The sequence below is a fragment of the Peromyscus leucopus genome, chromosome 11 (genome assembly GCF_004664715.2).
Source record: "Peromyscus leucopus breed LL Stock chromosome 11, UCI_PerLeu_2.1, whole genome shotgun sequence".
Taxonomy (NCBI): domain Eukaryota; kingdom Metazoa; phylum Chordata; class Mammalia; order Rodentia; family Cricetidae; genus Peromyscus; species Peromyscus leucopus.
In genome coordinates, this window is record NC_051072.1 from 40,409,429 (window position 1) to 40,428,101 (window position 18,673).

General features: G+C 43.9%; 1 protein-coding gene across 2 annotated transcripts in view; it reads right to left on the reverse strand.

Annotated features, from left to right (window-relative positions):
- The window catches only part of Depdc1b (DEP domain containing 1B), a 64,190-nt gene that overhangs the window by 32,494 nt on the left and 13,023 nt on the right, over positions 1-18,673 (reverse strand). The window contains exon 1 of one of the 2 annotated variants that reach the window (XM_037209442.1): positions 10,755-11,279. The exons of the other annotated variant lie outside the window; for it this stretch is intronic. Coding sequence (XP_037065337.1) covers positions 10,755-10,786 — 32 coding nt within the window. The 5' untranslated portion in view covers positions 10,787-11,279. Of the gene's footprint in view, positions 1-10,754; positions 11,280-18,673 lie in introns of those variants that run through there. 2 annotated transcript variants of the gene reach the window in all.

An 18,673-nucleotide genomic window follows, 5' to 3' on the forward strand; every position in this document is an offset into this window, starting at 1 on the left:
CCAGTTTAATCCTAGCATTTGACTCCCTTCGTTCGAGGCTAGACATCCTGTTCGCGGATCTGCTAGGAACTTCACTTGGATGAAATAGAAATATTTCCCAAATAGGAAAGCAACTTTTTAAAAGCTCCACAACTAACTGACTCAAAACAAAAAAATTGCTTTAAAATGTATCAGCTCTTCAGTAGGTACCCCTACGATCACAGCCCTCAGGAACCTGAGGCCAGCCTGGGGGACACCGCACAAAGCCGTCTCAAACACCAAGACTGTAGGTGGACAGAGGCTCACACCGAGACATACAACTTGTACAGAGAATAAATGACAGGGGAGTGCTGACCTCCCCACCCCGAGGCTCAAGGAACATGGTAATGAGGGGAACGAAGACTGTAAAAGCCAAAAGTCAGGAAGGACTGTTAAGAAGTAGTGTCTCCCGGACAAGACATGGCCATTACACTCACAAGTTTACAGCAGTTGGGGCTGCCTGTGTGCACTCTGCACATGAGCAAGCCAGCATGCATGGAGGAGGGGCTCGCAAGGCCCCACCCCTAGAGGAAAGCTATTGGCTGCTGACGTCGGCTGGTAGAATGAGAATCCATTTCCTTCAGGAGTGCAAGCCTGTCGCATAGGTTGCCCGGGCTGGCCCTGTGAGCCTACACATACCTGAAGCACCAACGGGACTCAGTGAGTTGTTTTCGTCTTGTGTGTTTGTTTCTTTAAAGGAAGAGGATATGACGTTTGGAGAGGGCAGGTGGAGTGGGAGGGCAGGTGGAGTGGGGAGTGGATATGATCAAAAAACTTTGTATGCACTAGAAAATTCTGAAAGACTGGATAAATAAAATTCAACTAAAAAAACAAAATAAGTAAATAACAGCCATTTTTGAAAAGAAAAAACTGCAAGTCCTTTATAAAATGTTACTGAAAGACATTTTTAAAAAGTAAGCTGATGAATAACTCAGTGAATTCAATACAATAATATATGATGGCAAGATCACATTGCAGAAGAGTTTAGGGGTGAACACCTTGGGTCTGTCAATAAATATCTTTGGAAGTTGGCAGTCTGGGGATGCAATGTTACTTTTCCTGAATGGACCATTTATTTACTGAATAGAGCATGCTTTCCCACTGTTCCTACTGCCTATTCTGGTATTACCTATGTTTTCAAACTTGAGGGAGTGGTTTGGATCCACTTTGTTTAGCCCCATGTCTCCCAGCTTGGGACCTTCATAGGGGATATCTGTCGATGTCTTGGAGAAATACTTGGTCTTTCCAAAGACTTGAGCCCATCCTGAAGCTGCCCAGGGCCCCAGAACTAAGTAACCTCATTAACAAAAAACTCAGCATTTATCAAAGCAGACTATCACAAGAAACAAGACACTCCCATCACTCGGGAAATCCCAGGGCTTTGGGAAGTTCTATGACAGGGACTGAGGATGTATGTAATACTCCATCATAAGCTTCAAGGATCACAATGGTACTATGGCACAGCCCAAGACAGAGCAGAAGCTGACTGACGCAAAGAGCTAGGAGAATGTGACTCCGTCTCATGGAGCAAGGCACAACAGGATTCATAAGAAAGATCAAGATTCTTAAGACAGTAACAGCAGCAGAACTACCATCTGTGTGTACAGTTCAAAGGAGAACCGAAAATCAAATCTACTTCAACTTTTCAAAAGGAAATGAGCTGTGGAGACTCTCAACCTTCAGGGCACTCAAAGAATCTAAGAGAGTTATCTAACTGCAGACGTGGGCTACTTCTTATGAAAAGAATGACTTAGACGGAAGGCTGAGCAAAAAGTTGAGATGAGAACCATGAGCCACACAGAACTCTGGGAAGCAGCAGAAATGGCAGACATATGTCAAACTGCATTTCAAAAGACCAGCCAGCCATCAGTAAATGTGGTGACATAATGGGATGAAACTCAGTTGTCTTATTGGAGAGGGTACGTGTAGTTGCAAATGAGAGGAAGCTGTTGTAGCCAGAGGCAAACTATGACAGATTATATTTTCCAAGGATGGCCACAACATATTTCCCATCCCATATGCTCTTCCCATCCCATTCCATATGCTCTTTTCATCCCATATGCTCTTCCCATTCCATCCCATATGCTCTTCCTACCCAATATGTAACTGAGTTTCCCCTCAACAGGAGGTTTCTCTACTTGACCCCAATGAGTGGGCTATGCAATGGCTCTGACAAGCAGAATAGGGAAGCGAAGTTCCACCAGTTCCAGGCACAGACCAGGGCTTCCTATCAGCTTTCTCTTCTTGACTACTGGAAATACTTGTACCTGGGGTGCTCATGCTTGGAAGACAATCTCTTCTAAATCACCTACCATGTAAGTATGGAGACTGCCCTGACCCATGATACTGCATAAGGCACAGATCACAGGGAGATGCCCAGAGAAATGAGACCTCATGGAGAGAGACAGGAACTGGGCAACATGCAACAAGGGCACCAGAGTTGTGAGAGTCATTGTTGGTGGGTAGCAACCTGCTAATTGATTTCCTTCTAAGTTCTTGACCAAAAATCAAAGAAAGAAAGAGAGACAAAGTGAGGGAGAGCAATTGGTCACAGTGGGACATTATAATCCCAGCTCTGAAGAGTCTAAAACAGGAGAACGCAGAGTTCAAGGCCAGCCTGAGCTACAATAATGAATTCTAGGATATTTTGGGCTTATAAGCCTTTCTCAAAAATAACATAGCTTACTGGGTGGCAGTGGTACATGCCTTTAATCCCAGCACTTAGGAGGCAGAGGCAGATGGATTTCTGTGAGTTTGAGGTCAGCCTGGTCTACAAAGCAAGTTCCAGAACAGCCAGGGCTACACAGAGAAACCCTGTCTTAAAAAACAAAACAAACCAACAAAAAAAGACATAGCTTCAATTTAAAAAAAAAAAAAAAGTAACTTTAGGCCAGTGAAGTTTGGATGACACTGTTTCTCAGCCATAGAAAATCAGAACATTGCCTAATTCACACCATGAATTAAATAATGGTTTGCTTGTATCTTCTGTTATGATCACTTATTTCAACAATAAAAATCTTACTATTTACTCAAAATAAAAACTATCATAGAGGCTGGGGAAATGGCTCATTGGGTAAAACCACTAGCTACGCAAGCAAGAGGCCCTGAGTTCAAATCCTCAGCACCTAGGCAAACAGTCGGCCATGACTGTGAGTGCCTGTAACCCTCGAACTGGAAGGCAGAGAAAGGCAGCTCCCCAGGGCTTACTGGCCAGCCTAGCCAAAGACGTGATTCAGTTCAATGGGAAGACATCTGACATGTGGTGCGCATGCGCGCGCACACATACATACATACACACATACATACATACACACACACACATGCACGCACACGCACACACATACACAAATATCACAGCAAAAATATGAAATTTAAGATAAAATATCAGAAAATAACTCTCAGACTCCAGGTGATGAAGACTTTCTAAAACATTTCTTTCTTGGAGGTGTGGTACAGAGCACGTACAGGCCAGAGGACAACTATGGGAGGTGTTTCCTTCTTCTGGGCTCTGGGGACTGAACTCAGGTAGCCACGCTTGACAGCAGGTACCTTTACACGGTGAGTTCCAGGCCAGCCAGAGCTACAGAGTGAGACCCTGTTTCAAAAAAAGCAAAAAAGAAATATAGTAAAATTACTAAGTTTTCTATTCACCAGGAAGCCATAAAACAAAGCCTAGGGGTTTCGTGGTAGGGCATGTACTTACTAACATGTGCATAAGTCCTGGGCTTGACTATTAAAAAGTAACCAAAAAAAGAAAGAGGAGAAGACAGGAGAGGGGAGGGGAGGGGAGGGCAGGGAAGGGGAGGAGAGGGCAGGGCATTACAGACAAAACTGAAGGCTGAATGTATAGCTTGGTAGCAGGCCGCTTCCCTAGCACACGCAGGCCATTTCCCAGCACTGCAAAAGGGAGAATGAGAGATCTCTACAATCTACATAACTGATAAAAGATTAATTTACAAAATATCTTATTTAACTACCAAGAATCTATTAGAAGGAAAAGTTCTACAGAAAAGTAAAAATATGAAGCAAACATTCCTAGGTGTGGGATCAGGGATAATGAGCTATACATATAAAATGACACTCTGTCTCATCGGCCACCAGCATGATTCCAAATAACATCACAGTGAGACAGCTCTTCATGCACACCAGGCTGGCAAATGTGTAAATCAAGTCTTATCAGACATCTTCTACCAGTGGGAAAAAAATTAGCATTATGTATGCTGGAAAAGGATTTGTTATTACCAGCAAATTGAATGTGCCCAAATCCTCTAAATGCAATGAACTCCTAGATAATGCGTGGGTACCCTAAAATAACACAGGCTATGCAGAACAAACTGTGCATCGCAGATCAAGACAGCATGGTTGTAAGGGCATAACCGCAGAAGGAACCTGAGTCTCTACTGATAAGAACAGAGTGCGGAATGTTGATATGTCAGAGTACAAACAGCCATGAGAATTCAAACTATAAATTTACATATCAGTATGAATAAATCTAAAAAACTACAAGAAACAAAAGACTATGTAAGAAAACACATACTCTGGTAAGTTTTACATAAAAGTCAAGGGCAGAAAAAAATACTTCAGAAACAAAGACAATCAGTTGATTAGGGACCAGGAAAAAGGCTCAGTGGTTAGGGGCACTTGTTGCTCTTGTAGAGGATCCAGGTTCAATTCCCAGCATTCATATGGTGGCTCATAACCATCTATAACTCCAGTTCTGGGGGATCCAATGCCACCTTCTGTCTGTGCAGGCACCAGACACACATGTGATACACAGACATAAATGTGTTTATAAAATAGTAATGAACTGTTTAAAGATAATATGGATAAGCAATTCAAGAAAAAAAATAATAAACCAGAAGCAGTGGAATGTCAGTACCTACGTCCAAACCCTGGTGAGTTCTCAGGGGTGATGAGCACTGTGGACAAAGAGGTCTCTCTGCTTTACTGTCAGTACACACATTGTCCAGTCTATCAGCTCCTGCGTGAGATGTCCGTCACACTAAGAGAACATTCAAGAGAGCATGGCTCCCTCTGCTGGGTAACCTCTACAAGCGTTTGTTTTAAAAATTGTATATCATCAATCTCAGAATTGGAAAGTCATATTGAATGCCACATGTGTACACTAAAGGCATTAAGAGAAGGAAAGTGATCAGCCTCCCTGACTAGTCAAAAAGCAACCCCGTTCTCTTAGTGACCCCTCCATCACCAAATAATGGCTGGAAATGCTCTTTAACACAATGCAAACTACTATCCTCAGGGGACTTATTTGAAAAAATTACATTTAGTAGGTAATCAAAAGTACCATAGGCCATCTAACTCATAAGGAAAACACACTTTCTAAATCTTTGAGAATTAGCAAGATGGCTCAGTGGACAGGGGAAGCTGCTGCTCTTCTAGAATACCAGAGTTCAGCTCCCAGCAGCTATGTTAAGCAGCACACAGCCACCAGCTTCAAGAGATCCAACCCCCTCTTCTGGCCTCTGCACCCACAGGCAGACAAACACACATCACATCACATCACATCACATCACATCACAAACGAAAAATAAAAATCTGTAATAAATCTTTGTGAAGTGGACTGGTAAAGTAACAGATTTCTCACAATATCTCAAAATCTCTTCCACAGAATATGCTAAAATTCTTCCTTTGTTATCAACAGAAATTCGCAGCATCAACTGCACCAGCCAACCTGTCTGTTTGCCTCAGGAACCTAAGGCTTTATACAAAAACAAAACTCTGACATCAACAAAACCCTGCCAGATAGTAATTATCATGAGCTCTGGTCTCTCCAAGGCTGCTGTTCCCCAGAAATCCATGAGTTACACAGATCTTCAACAACTCTAAGGGTTTAACTGTGCTCTCTAAACCCCTCAGCATATGCAGTGGTATGTATATAATGTATAACATATAGTATCATACCACCTAGACACTGAAAATTTGCTAATAATTATATTTCACAAAACTGCTTGAAGATGTGTCAGGAATGTACAACTGTGTACAATATCATCAAAAACCATGAACAACTTAAAAATCTAATGACACATATTCATGATTGAAATAACTTAAAACTGCAGAACAATAGGCATCAAACAGAAAGATCTGTACTGTTTATGACCTGGAAGATTCAATTATGTTGAGAAGTTAAATCCCAAACTGACCTACTGAATTCCAACAGAAATTCTGTGGGGCGTTTACCCACCAACTCCACAGTTCCCCAGAGTTTTCTTGAGTGCAAGCAGCAGGAAATATTAGATAGAAAGATTTCGATTGCGGAGATAAACAGATAGAAAATACATGATATCCTTGAGAGGGCCTGGAACCTTTTCAAACAGGCCCGAACTGTCTCTGTCCCAGGGTATTTATAGAGACGACAAGGGGTGGAGCAAAAGACCTCCTCCCCCAGCACAGCCAAGTGCAGACCATCTCAGACACCTGCACTCAGGCCCGTGGTCCTAATCATCCTCTCTATGCAGATCTGCTGAGTAAAGCCACAAGGAACCTGAAAACAGGCTCCCACAAAATTCCATTCAAAAACCCCAGGAGGAATTGTTAGAGGGATAAACGCATTGAATCTAGAACAAATGTGGACAAGCAAAGGACCTGGAATAAGAAACAATTTGGAATAAAAAACAAAGATGGAGAACTGGCAGGAAGCTGATCTCCAGGACTGTCACACAGCCACAGTGACGAGGACAGTACCACACAAGGAACACACAGGCAGGGCCTACAAGCCATGGACCCGTCTGGGAATTAAGGGATCACCACGAGACTGGCTTCCCCTAAGAAGAACACAAGCATACCCAAAGGATGGAAGCAAAGGTAACCCTGTTCATCATCCCTCCTAGTAACTCCCAAGGGAGCGTCCAAAGGGATAAACTCTTGCTAGGGGATCTAGTGGGGGAACTCTGGATTGCTCTTGTGGACAAGGAGCAGAGAGCGAGAAAAACAACTACCACGGCAAGGGAATGGGATTCTGATCAGAAGGAAGGATGACTGTGCTCGCACAGTGGAGGCAACAGGAATATCTATAGCACCCACGATGTCGTCATCGTGGCACTCCGTGGTACTTCCCTGCCCCATTGCATGGTGAATGGGCCAGTACAAAAATCCTAGTCTTAGAAGTACAAGCTGAGCGAGGGTCCAGAGCCTCAGGCGTGAAATTCTGGGTCACTCTGCCAGGTACAGCACCCTAAGCCCGCAAGGGATGACAGAGGATGAGAGAAGTCACAGTGGAAAAGAAGGCAGAGGACAAGCAGCAGCTGACCAACCATGGGGACACACAGGGAAGGAGAAGGGGTTCTATGGAGCACACGCAACAGTCTATGCTGACCACAGAGGTATCAGGTCATCTCTCTTTTCAGGCCAGCAGCCCGCAGCTGCTCTATCATCCCCGCTTTCTCCAAGATGCTTCTAGGCCATCATGCGGCACACAGGATAACAGGACCAGTTCATTCCTTCCAGAAGATGCAGGGCTTCAGCAGCAGTCTTTGCTTGGGAACTTTCCATGAGCCTAGGAAAGGCACTCTGGTGCTGGGTTCCCGTGGTTCTTTCCTTCCCAGGTGAGGCTTGCATCATAGTGTGCAGGCTCAGTTCATTAACCAACACCCCACCCACCACACCGCATTCCGCTCCCTTTCCACAGATCCTTCTGGGTCCTCCCTCTCTATAGCACTAAAGATCACTGTCTTCGTTGGGTTTTCTAACTGCTATGATGAGACACCATGACCACGGCAACTCTGATAAAGGAAAACATTTAATTGGGGTGGCTTACAGTTCAGAGGTTCAGTCCATTAACATCATGATGGGGAGCATGGCAGGCAGGCAGATGCAGTACTGGAGTCATAGCTGAGAGTCCTACATCTTGCGGGCAACAGGAAGTCAACTGAGACACTGGATGATATCCTGAGCCTGCCTCTATAGTGACACACTTCCTCCAAGAAGGCCATACCCACTCCAACAAGGCCACACCTCCTAATAGTGCCACTCCCTGTGAGATTATGCAGGTCAATTACATTCAAACGACCTCAATCGCACATATCTGGTACTACCTTGCTACCTCCTTCTCTACTCCAAAGTCCTAAAGAATCCTCCATTTGCACTCGTTCAAATATAATGACTTCACATGGATGCAAGAAATAGAACCTGGTACATAAGAGACACATTGGATAAACCTTAGAGTCACAGCTACGGCCTGCAGGTCAAATCTCATCATTTGCTTTATAAATAAAATCTTACTGGTGCACTCTTTATATACTATTTATAGCTAGCTGCTTTTGACAGATAGCAAGAAGTCAGGCTGGGCCAGAGGCTGCATGACCAACTATCTATTTTCTAGCCATGTAAAAAACAAGGTTTCAGACTCCTCTCTAGTGGAAAGACAGATGCAACAGTGTTTACTTGGAAGTTACAGACAGCATGAGGACAAGGACCAGACAAACCTACCTGTTCCCACTGTGTTGCCAACAAGTACATTCAGTTTGAATGTTATAAGTTGCCAGAGAATCACCAAATACCTACTTCTAAGTGTGGGCCAGGACCAAATGTTGGCATTCCTAACTTATAGAAGAGGCCACAGAGGGCCACGGAGTATAAGCAATTTGCTCACAATTGCATGGGTGGAAATGTAAATAGCTAGGACTGGAGCCCAGTCCTGCCATACTCCAACCCCTGTTACAATCCTCCCATCACTGAGCTCACGTTATACCCCACCATGACTCACATGATGTGGAAAAGCTACAGCCACCATTACCAGGAAAGGAGGTTGTGTTGATATTTTGTGTATGATCTAACAAATAAAGCTTGCCTGAAGATCAGAGAAGCAGAGCAGCCAGCCACTAGAAAGACTTCTTACCTCTACCCAATTCTCTGAAGATCAGAGGGCAAAGCCAGCCACTAGTCAGTCACAGAGGCCAGGCAGTGGTGGCACACACCTTTAATCCCAACACTTGGGAATCTCATGCCTTTGCTCCCAGTACTTGGGAGGCACACATGCCTTTAATCCCAGCACTAAGGAGCTTGAGACAGGAAGTGATGGCTGGGCAGAGAAAGGAATATAAGGCAGGAGGAGAAAGGAGCTCACTCTTTCAGGCCTAGGGGTTGTTGAGGTAAGAACTCTCAGGTGTCTGGCTGCTCTGTCTGATCTTTCAGCATTTACTCCATATCTGGATCCATATCCGGGTTTTTATTATTAAGACCAATTAGGATTCATGCGACAGGACATGAGAGCTGCTTGCTCACCGGGGTGAGAACTGCTTGCTTACAATAAGGTCAGGAACTCACTCTTCATTGACTAACCTTCGGACTTTTTTCTCAATGGACACTAGGTCTTCTGTTGGATGATGGGGATAAAAAGAAAATTCTCCCACATCCTCATCTCTCACCACTCCCTGTGTAATGGCACCCAACTTTTTTATTGGCTTCCTCAACAGGCAGACACCTGCTGCTGAAAAGATTCAGCTGAGCGTCACTGTGAAGGCAAACTTCTCTGAGGCACCTCACAGAGATAACCTTTCTACAGCCCGTCAGGCCATGTCCCCAGAGGCTTCAGAAGAGACCAGGGTTCCATCTGATTGTTTATTTGCAAAAGGGGATATCCACTTTCTGTGCTCAGCATCACCATGGATACAGTGGGCGTGGCATATGCTTGAGATTGGATAAGAAGAAACGGGGGACAGAGGGCAAAGCGGTATGTGTAGGGACATAATTAACAGAGACTCCACCCCAAACACAAAACTCTAACAAAAGAGTTCAGAACTGGGCCAGCAAGATGGCTCAGGTCAGCAAGTAAAAGCACTTGCCACGAAGGCAGACGACCTGAGGTGGAGCCCAAGGCCCCACGCAGTGGAAGGACAGAACCAACTCTCCTAAGTTGTCCTTGGACCTCCTCCACACATGCACTGGGATACACTCCTGCCACCTCATAGACAACTGAAACTAAAACTTAAAAAACAGAGCAGAACCTAACTTTAAAATATTTTTCAAGTTTTACACACACACACACTACTGTCCCTCACTCATATCAGAGCATAAGTTGCAGTTAAGCAATTGATAAAAGGCTGACGTGAGTGGCATAAATATGCTTATGTCAACTGTGTTTCCCCAGGTTCACACGACACACGTGCCTGGCATCTCACATTCCCAGTTTACCAGCTTGCCAACTCCACACACAGAATGGTGTGTCTGTTCCACCTTTCAACAACCTCAGTAAGCCTCATCTTACAACCTGTATCTCACAGCAAATTCCCACTGTTCTCTGTGCATTCTAACCCCCGGCTTCCTGAGAAAGGCTAACTAACCCCCGTGTCTTTATCCTTTCTTTCTGTGTCAACGACATCTGGGTGTACTCCCATGCAATCTTCCTCCAGATCAAGAGAGCTTTCTCTGCTGTCTAAAAGGGGCGGAGCACCTGGGAACCACACTGCTCCCAGGAGACTTCTGAATTCCGGCTCCATTCTCTGCTGAAGCTGGCGGATAAAAACAAGCAGTGAGAATTCATAGAGAAACATAGCGAAGGATCAAAGGAAACAGCAATTTCAAGGGCGAGCAGGTGGCAGTCAAATGGATAAAACAAATAAGTACAGAGGGAATGGATAAAGAAACCTGACAGAGCGTGGAATACAGAAACATTTCAGGGTCAGGGCAGAGGAACAACTCACAGGTTTGAAATTAGCAAGAATTAATCAGCAACACACCTTAGAAGGAACATTACAAAACTCTAGGCAATCAGGACTCACCTGGTTTGACTCAGAACAGCATATTTCAACATCCCATTGGCATGCCTACCAACACCCGGGCAGCTTCCACATCAGAAGACGGCGATGACGGCTGTAACCTCAGAATCGGGCTGATTTAACAGTTCTGTGTATAATTCTCAGCCCAGGGTTCAACTGGTGAAGCTCCTGTCCTTGACAGATCTTCCCCTGTACCTCGGGGCTTTCAGGGAACTCCAAGGACTCCTCCTGCCTCTGAACGTTGCACAGCCGTGAGTCATTGCTCTGCTTTCGGTCTACACACAGCTCCCTAGTGTAAAGAGCTGTCCCAGCTTTACATTCTCTGCGGCCGTTGCTTTTTCCATCAATGTATGCTCTTGCAGCGGTAAACCCCAGAAACCAATCCTGGCAAAGCTAGTTAGAAAGGAATCGGAAAATATCAAAGAGGTCACAAACCAGTAGAGCGTTAGAGAACAGGATGAAAAGGATGAAACAGAGAGAAAAGCAGAAGACCAGGTGGCATGCATGCACAGCCAGAACCACATGTGAGACCACGCCCTAGGAGCAGGCTAGCCCCAAAGCCAACACTGGCACCGTGTCTCTGTATGTCTCCATCACTGCCCCTACAGGCTATCACTCTGTCACAAGAAGATCCAAGCTGTCCTTTCCTTTCGCATGAAGATTTAGTCCTGGGTGGGAACACCTAAACAGTCAGGAACAGGCCATGTACCTGCATCCTCCTTGCTACAAGAAGGAAAAGGGTGAGTTCAATCACCCAAGCTTTCACTCCGATGGCCTCCTTCCCACCAAGATCCGCACAAACAGGAGCTCCCACAAATAGAAAAGTTTAGAATGACTGGCAACAACAACAACAAAAAGCTTAAAGTTCCAAATAAAGATAAGCATATGTATGTTAAATTTTTCACCAATATCTCAGAACTCCAACCTGGCTGTACATTACTGACCTTTGTGAGATACATAGCTAGAGAGAGAGACCCTGGACCCAGCTCCATATTCCTTGAGATACTAAGTAGGTACAAAAGTCCAGACACCTAGTAAATACTGAAGATGTTTATAAAGAACTGAAAACTATTATGGACTGTCAACTGGCTTTAAAAAGACTAAGATCATAGTCTAAGCCTCAATAAGGAAATGTTAAACACTAATAAAAATTCTAAATAAGATGGCTAATCAGGTAAAGGCCTCCAAGCCTGACGACCTGACTTCAGTATCGGGGACCCACACGGTGGAAGGAGAGAAGCAACTCCTGCGGCTGTTCTCTGACACACATACACACAGTGACACGTATGCACACACACAGGCATGCGCATGCGTGCGCACGCACACGCACACAATCTCTTTTAAAGGTTCTAAGTGAAAATAGCAATGTCCTCCACAATAAAAAAGATACTGTCATATCTCAGACAAAGCTTAGTCCGGCTTGTGAAGAAGTGAGAAGCAGCAGCATTCTCATCCAGACAGGACTCCGGCGGTTCCTCTGCTTTGCGGTCTATCCCATCCCTGTTATTAAATTAACGATTGCAGAACACAGGCTTCATCCCGGCTCAAAGCTCTTGCCTTGGCTGCTTTCTTAGGATGTAAAAGTCTACTCTAGGGGCTGGAGAGACGGCTCAGTGGTTCAGAGCACTTGTTGCTCCTGCAGGGGACCCGGGTTCCATTCTCGGCACCTACATGTTGGCTCATAACCATCTATAACTCCAGTTCCGGGGGATCTGACCCCCCGGTACACATACATACGTGAATTCAAAACACTCATACATACAAAATAAAATAAATAAATATAAAAAAAAGGTCTATTCCATAGCTATAAATTTAATAAATTCCACCAAATTCACCCCTTTGACTTCCTAAGACTAGCCATATTTGTCTCCTCCCAGTTGTCTGTAAAGCTTACAGACTAGTGTGTTTCTAACTGGCAGCTTTGTTCTTACCTCACGGTCACCTCAAATCCCTCCCACCCCTTACTATCCAGATCCTACCCCACCCATAGGGCCCCTACTGAAATAAGCCACCTCCTCCTCTCTCTCTTGACCATGAGGTCACCAAGCACTCACTCTGCAGTGACTGAGTCACAGACACAGTGTCTACCTAGGCCAGGCAGACAGCGTAACCATCTGTAGGCTGATCTATTATCACAGGGAAATGGTAGGGAGCGGGATCACTGGAGTGTGTGCCATCAAGAGCCTTTTAAGCTCCTAATTGTCCTGTCTTAACATAGGTCTCACACTGTGTTGCCCAAGCTGGTCTTGAACACCCGGAGCCAAGTGGGCCTCCTGCCCTTCCAGCAGCTGGCACTACAAGCACACCACCACACCTGGCTGGCAGCAGCATCATTTTCTAAGACATGGTTACAACTGGTAACATTAGCTGTCACTGGGGAATAGAACTGGTTGACTGAAGGAAAGAGATGTGAAGAAGACTCTGCAGTGTGTGTATCTTTTGCATATTGTAAAATCTGAACATGAAAGCATTATCCTACAAAAAAATAGAAAATACGAAAATAATGAGCCATAAAACAATAACTAAAGTTACTATGCAAACCAAGCAAAATAGATGAGTCACCCCATAGACTGCCAGGATAGCAATTCTCATTTATTAATTTGCTATGGGTTCCTGTGGTAGTTAGAATGTAATTGGCCCCATAAGCCAATTGGGAGTGACACTATTAAGAGGTGTGGCTTTGTTGGAGTACGTATTGCCTTGTTGGAGGAAGTGTGTACTGTGGGGGTGGGCTTTGAGGTCTCCTATACTCAGGCTACACCCAGAGACACAGTTCACTTCCTGTTGCCTGCAGATCAAGATGTAGAACTCTCAGCTCCTTCTCCAGCATCACGTCTGCCTGCATGCTGACATGTCCCACCATGATAGTTAGGGACTAAACCTCTGAAACTGTAAGCCACCCCAATTAAACATACATTTCCCTTTATAAGAGTTGCCATGGTCATGGTGTCTCTTCACAGCAATAGAAACCCTAACTAAGACAGTTCCTGTAGGTAATTAATTAAATACGCTTCAATTCTTCTACTTATCATATATATATATATGTATATATATATATATATATATATAATATATATATATATATATATATATATTCTAAGCCTCAATGGAGATTGAGAAATCAGGAAGAGAAAAAGAAGAGAGCATTAGAGAAATAATAAACTATACAAATGGATGAAATTGTCTGTCAAGGAACAAATTTAATAAAAGTAAGTAATTTTTTTAAGGCCTGGTAATATAAGCAGGAGCGGAGGGAACAGCTCAGAGCAGTGTGAAGACTTGGTCCCAATCCCCAGCACCAGCAAAAAAAAGCCAACAAAGCAAGAGAAGGAGGTGGGGGAAAGAATGGCGGCTCTCATCAACTCATGATTCGCTATTTGGGAAAACTAATACCTAGGAAAGCAAGACCATGTTGGCTTATCACTGGGGTGGAGAGAAGACGGACGGTAGTGATACAGTTCAGGGGGTCTTGATCGGTCTGCCCGTGAAAGGATTAAGAAGCAGTGGAGAAATCCCAAACACTGCCAACAGGAGCAGACAAAATCAGCAGGTGAAGAAAGATGTTTATTGGAGTGAGGAAACACAGACACACACACACACACACACACACACACACACACACACAGACACACACACACACACAGACACACACACACACACAGACACACACACACACACACACAGACACACACAGACACACACACACACACAGACACACACACACAGACACACACAGACACACACACACACAAACACACACAGACACACACACACACACACAGACACACAGACACACACAGACACACACACAGACACACACACACACACAGACACACACAGACACACACACACACACACAGACACAGACACAGACACACAGACACACAGACACACACAGACACAGACACACACAGACACAGACACAGACACACACACACACACACACACACACACACACACACATACACACACAGACACACCAGAAACACAGAGAAAAAGACCTTCTGCAAAGCATGAGGGTGAGAGGGGGTGTCTCAGGAAGCCTGAAAAATTCAGTGTGTTTTCAGAGGGTGGGTTGTTTTAAATCTTTGAAGAGTTTTTTTCCCCTGATTATAGGTTGTCCCCTTCCTTTTGAGGAAGGATGGGATGGTTGATTGGCCCACAACTGTTATGCAACATGCACTGAGCCAGCTTTGAAGTCGCTGAGCCAGTCCATCAGCAGCAGGCCTTCCGGTGAGAGAGAAAAGCCTGCAAGACCTTTGTTTAAAGCTGTCTGTCTCAGGTGGGGAGGGTGAGGAAGAAACTGGTCATCCTGGAAATTTGCCGCCTTGTTACCTAGCCATGGACCCTGCCCATTTGTCTGCCTCCCAGGGGGTCAGTATAGACCCTCAGTGGCACAGTTGGATAGGAGGAGTCACTTGGAACGTTCTATAGCACAATAGAATAACTGTGGGCAACAACATCAACTGAGTATTTCTACATAGCTAGAAGAGGGGATTTTTAATGTCACCAACAAGAAAAATAAATGAGGCATGTCTGCAGTGATACAAGTGCCTGTGGATGGACTCTGGTCAGAAAGCACTTACTCCTGTATGGAAATGCCACACCACGCCCAGCAATTATGTAATTAGTGGGTCAACTTAAGACAAAAATATATCTAAAACAAAAAACATCAACAGACACAAAATAGTCTTTGCTAATTCACTCATTTTCTTTTTAAATTAGTGCTGTCAAAACAAAAAGTGGGCCATACGTAGCAATAAAGAAACCTCCAGCAATGGTTTCTTTAAAAAAAAGAGAGAGGGGCTGGAGAGATGGCTCAGAGGTTAAGAGCACTGACTGCTCTTCTAGAGGTCCTGAGTTCAATTCCCAGTACCCACATGGTGGCTCATAACCATCTGTAATGAGATCTGGCACCCTCTCCTGTCTACATAATAAATAAATAAATCTTTAAAAATAAAAAATAAAAAAAAAATAAAAAAAGAGAGAAAAGAAAAAGCATTCCTTAAACTCCCCTTTATGACCCCAAAATCAACTGACCAACTAGATATTGGATATTTTCCTTCTACTCACTTAAGAAATGAAAACAGCCCTGGGCCTCCAGATCCCCATACTTTCATGCTCTAAGTACCATGGCACTTAAACCCAGTGCCTGAAAATTGACCTTTATGGACTTTGTGAAATGAGAAGCAAAGAAGAAGAAAATCACACATATACATTTTGTGTTTTCCTACTAAAAAATGTCCACTAGAGGGAGTAAATGGTCTATCCATTTGAAGGTGTGAGACCTAAAACAGATTTCAAATCTTCAAAAGATTTACAAGATAATGGTGAGAGAATGTTTCACAAGGTCACAAAAAAAAAATAAAAATAAAAATAAAAAGACCAAGGCGTCATACATTTTAAAACACCTGCTCAAGTTTCTGTCACCAGGGATATAAATAAGATATTTCAAATCTACGGCTTATTGGCCTACAGAAAAGTTGAGTTTGGGGGCCCTGTCAATTTTAACACACAATCACATTTGTGTAACCTCCACTCTATCAAGAAACAACCGTTTCATTACTGCCCCAAACACTCTCTTCCCTTCACTGTAAGGCATAACACCCTTCCCCAACCTGACAGCATTCCATGGTAGAGATGAACCATGGGGCATTTCGGTTGTTTCCAGTTACTGGCAATTATTAACAGAGCCGCTACAAACACAAGTTTTCCATTCGCACACTGCATTTTCATTGCTGAAGGGAAATATCCAGTGGGAAGGCGGAGTGAGATCATCTGTATTTATTAACTCTATATGAAATGGTCAACAGGTTTTCCAAAGTGACTGCCAACCGAGGACCCCTGCCAACAATAGAGGAGGTTTCAGCCTCTGCATCCCAGTAGCACTTGACAGCGTGGGAATTTTTATTTTAGCCACTGCAACGCTTAGTAGCATCCTGCTGTTGCTTTACTTTGCACCTCCGTAAGGTTTACTATGTTAGACATCTTTGAGGGCTCATCTGCTGTCTGCATATTCTGAGGCATCTGCTCAAACCTCTCCCTCATTCTTTGAATTGTTGCTCTATTACTGCTATGCTCCTGGTACCAGTCCACTGTCACACACGTGATTCCCAGGTATTTCCGCCTCCTGTCACCTGTCTTCTCGGCCTTTTTTTTTTTTTTTTTTTTTTTCTTTTTTTTGGTTAGTTTTTGCTTTGTTTTGTTTTTAATGTGTGCAAGTGTTTTGTCTGCATGTTTGTATATGCACTGTGTGTGTGCCTGGAGATCAGAAGAGGGCTTCAGCTCCCTGGAACTGGAGTTACAGTTAGAAGCTGCCATGCGCATACTAGGAACGGAACCGGAGTCCTCTGCAGTAGTAACAAGTGCTCTTCACTGCTGAGTCAACTCTCCAGCCCCCTCCTCATGCTCTTACTGCCGTCCACAGCAACCTTTATTTCATGTTGACAGTCCAATTTGTCAAGTCTTTCCTTTTGTGACAGGTGCTTTTGGGTCCCATCTTAATAACTCTTTGCCTAACTTCAAGATGTAAAGATTTCTCTCCTGGATTTGTGTCTATGGTCTTACACTTAAATCTATGATAGACTTTGAATTATTTTTGCAGATACATGGCTGGATCTCCAAACGTTGGAAAATCCTGTGACACGGATGGAAATGTGGCTCAGCTGTAGGGTTCCTTCTTAACGTGCACAAAGCTCTAGGGCTGATGCCCAGCACTGCCAACATCATTTGCTGACAAGACTGACCATTTTCTATCAACTGACCGTATTTGTATACATCTGGCTCTGAAATTCTCTTGCACTCCACTGTTTTATGTGTCTCTGTCTTCTCCAATTCAACATCACCCTCATCCAAAATGCTTCAGACCAGAAGTGTTTAGAGTTCAGAGTTTTCTAAATCACAGAATATTTATATAGACTTTCGCTGGTAAAGCATCGCATATGTGAAAGAAAAAATCTGAAATACAAATCTCATTTCCATTTTGAGCCTGGGTCTTGACATGCTACTGATGCACATATGAACTCTCAGAGCCTGTGGCAGAATGCACATGGCCTGCACAGGCTCAAGCCTCAGCATCCCAACACAGAGAGGGGAAGTGGACATATGTTCCCCCCTCTAATCAACAAGAAGCTATCTACAACTGACACTCATTAGCAAAGGAAAAATTAGTTTTCTCTAATGGAGTCTCCCTGGGTATATTAACTACACTTCAGGGCAGGCGCCATACACAGGATTTGCTGACCAGCACAAAACAAACTTGATGGGGGAATGTGTTTTTGTATGTTGTGAAAATATGTTGCTCTGATTGGTTGATAAATAAAGCTGTTTGGCCAATGGTGAGGCAGAATAGGGTTGGGCGGGACACTCTAACTAGAGAGGAGGAAGGAGAAAGGCAGAACAGAGGAGACTCTACCAGCTGCCACCATGAGAAGCAAGATGTAAAGGGGTACCATGAGCCACATGGCAAAGTATAGATTTACAGAAATGGGTTAATTTAAGATGTAAGATCTAGCTAGCAGGAAGCCTGAGGCGGCAGGCCATAGAGTTTGTAATTAATATAAGCCTCTGTATGTTCATTTGGATCTGAGCTGTTGTGGGACCGGGAGGATGCAGGAGGCGGGTGGGCACAGGAAAACTTTCAGCTACACAAACTCAATGGCATTTTTGTTGACTTCTTGTCTCATTTTGCTTTGTTGGGGCATTTTTTTTTCTTATTGATCTTTTGCTTATTCATCTTGATTTCTGTTTGAGGGTTATCTATTTTCTGTTTGTTTTGAATTAGTTTGTTTTTTTTTTTTTTAAGAGAGAAAGAACATAAAATTGGGTGGGCAGGAGGTAGAAGAAAGGATATGGGATGAATTGGGGGAGGAGAAAAACATAATCAAAACATTTTATATGAAAAATATTTCAAAATCTTGAAA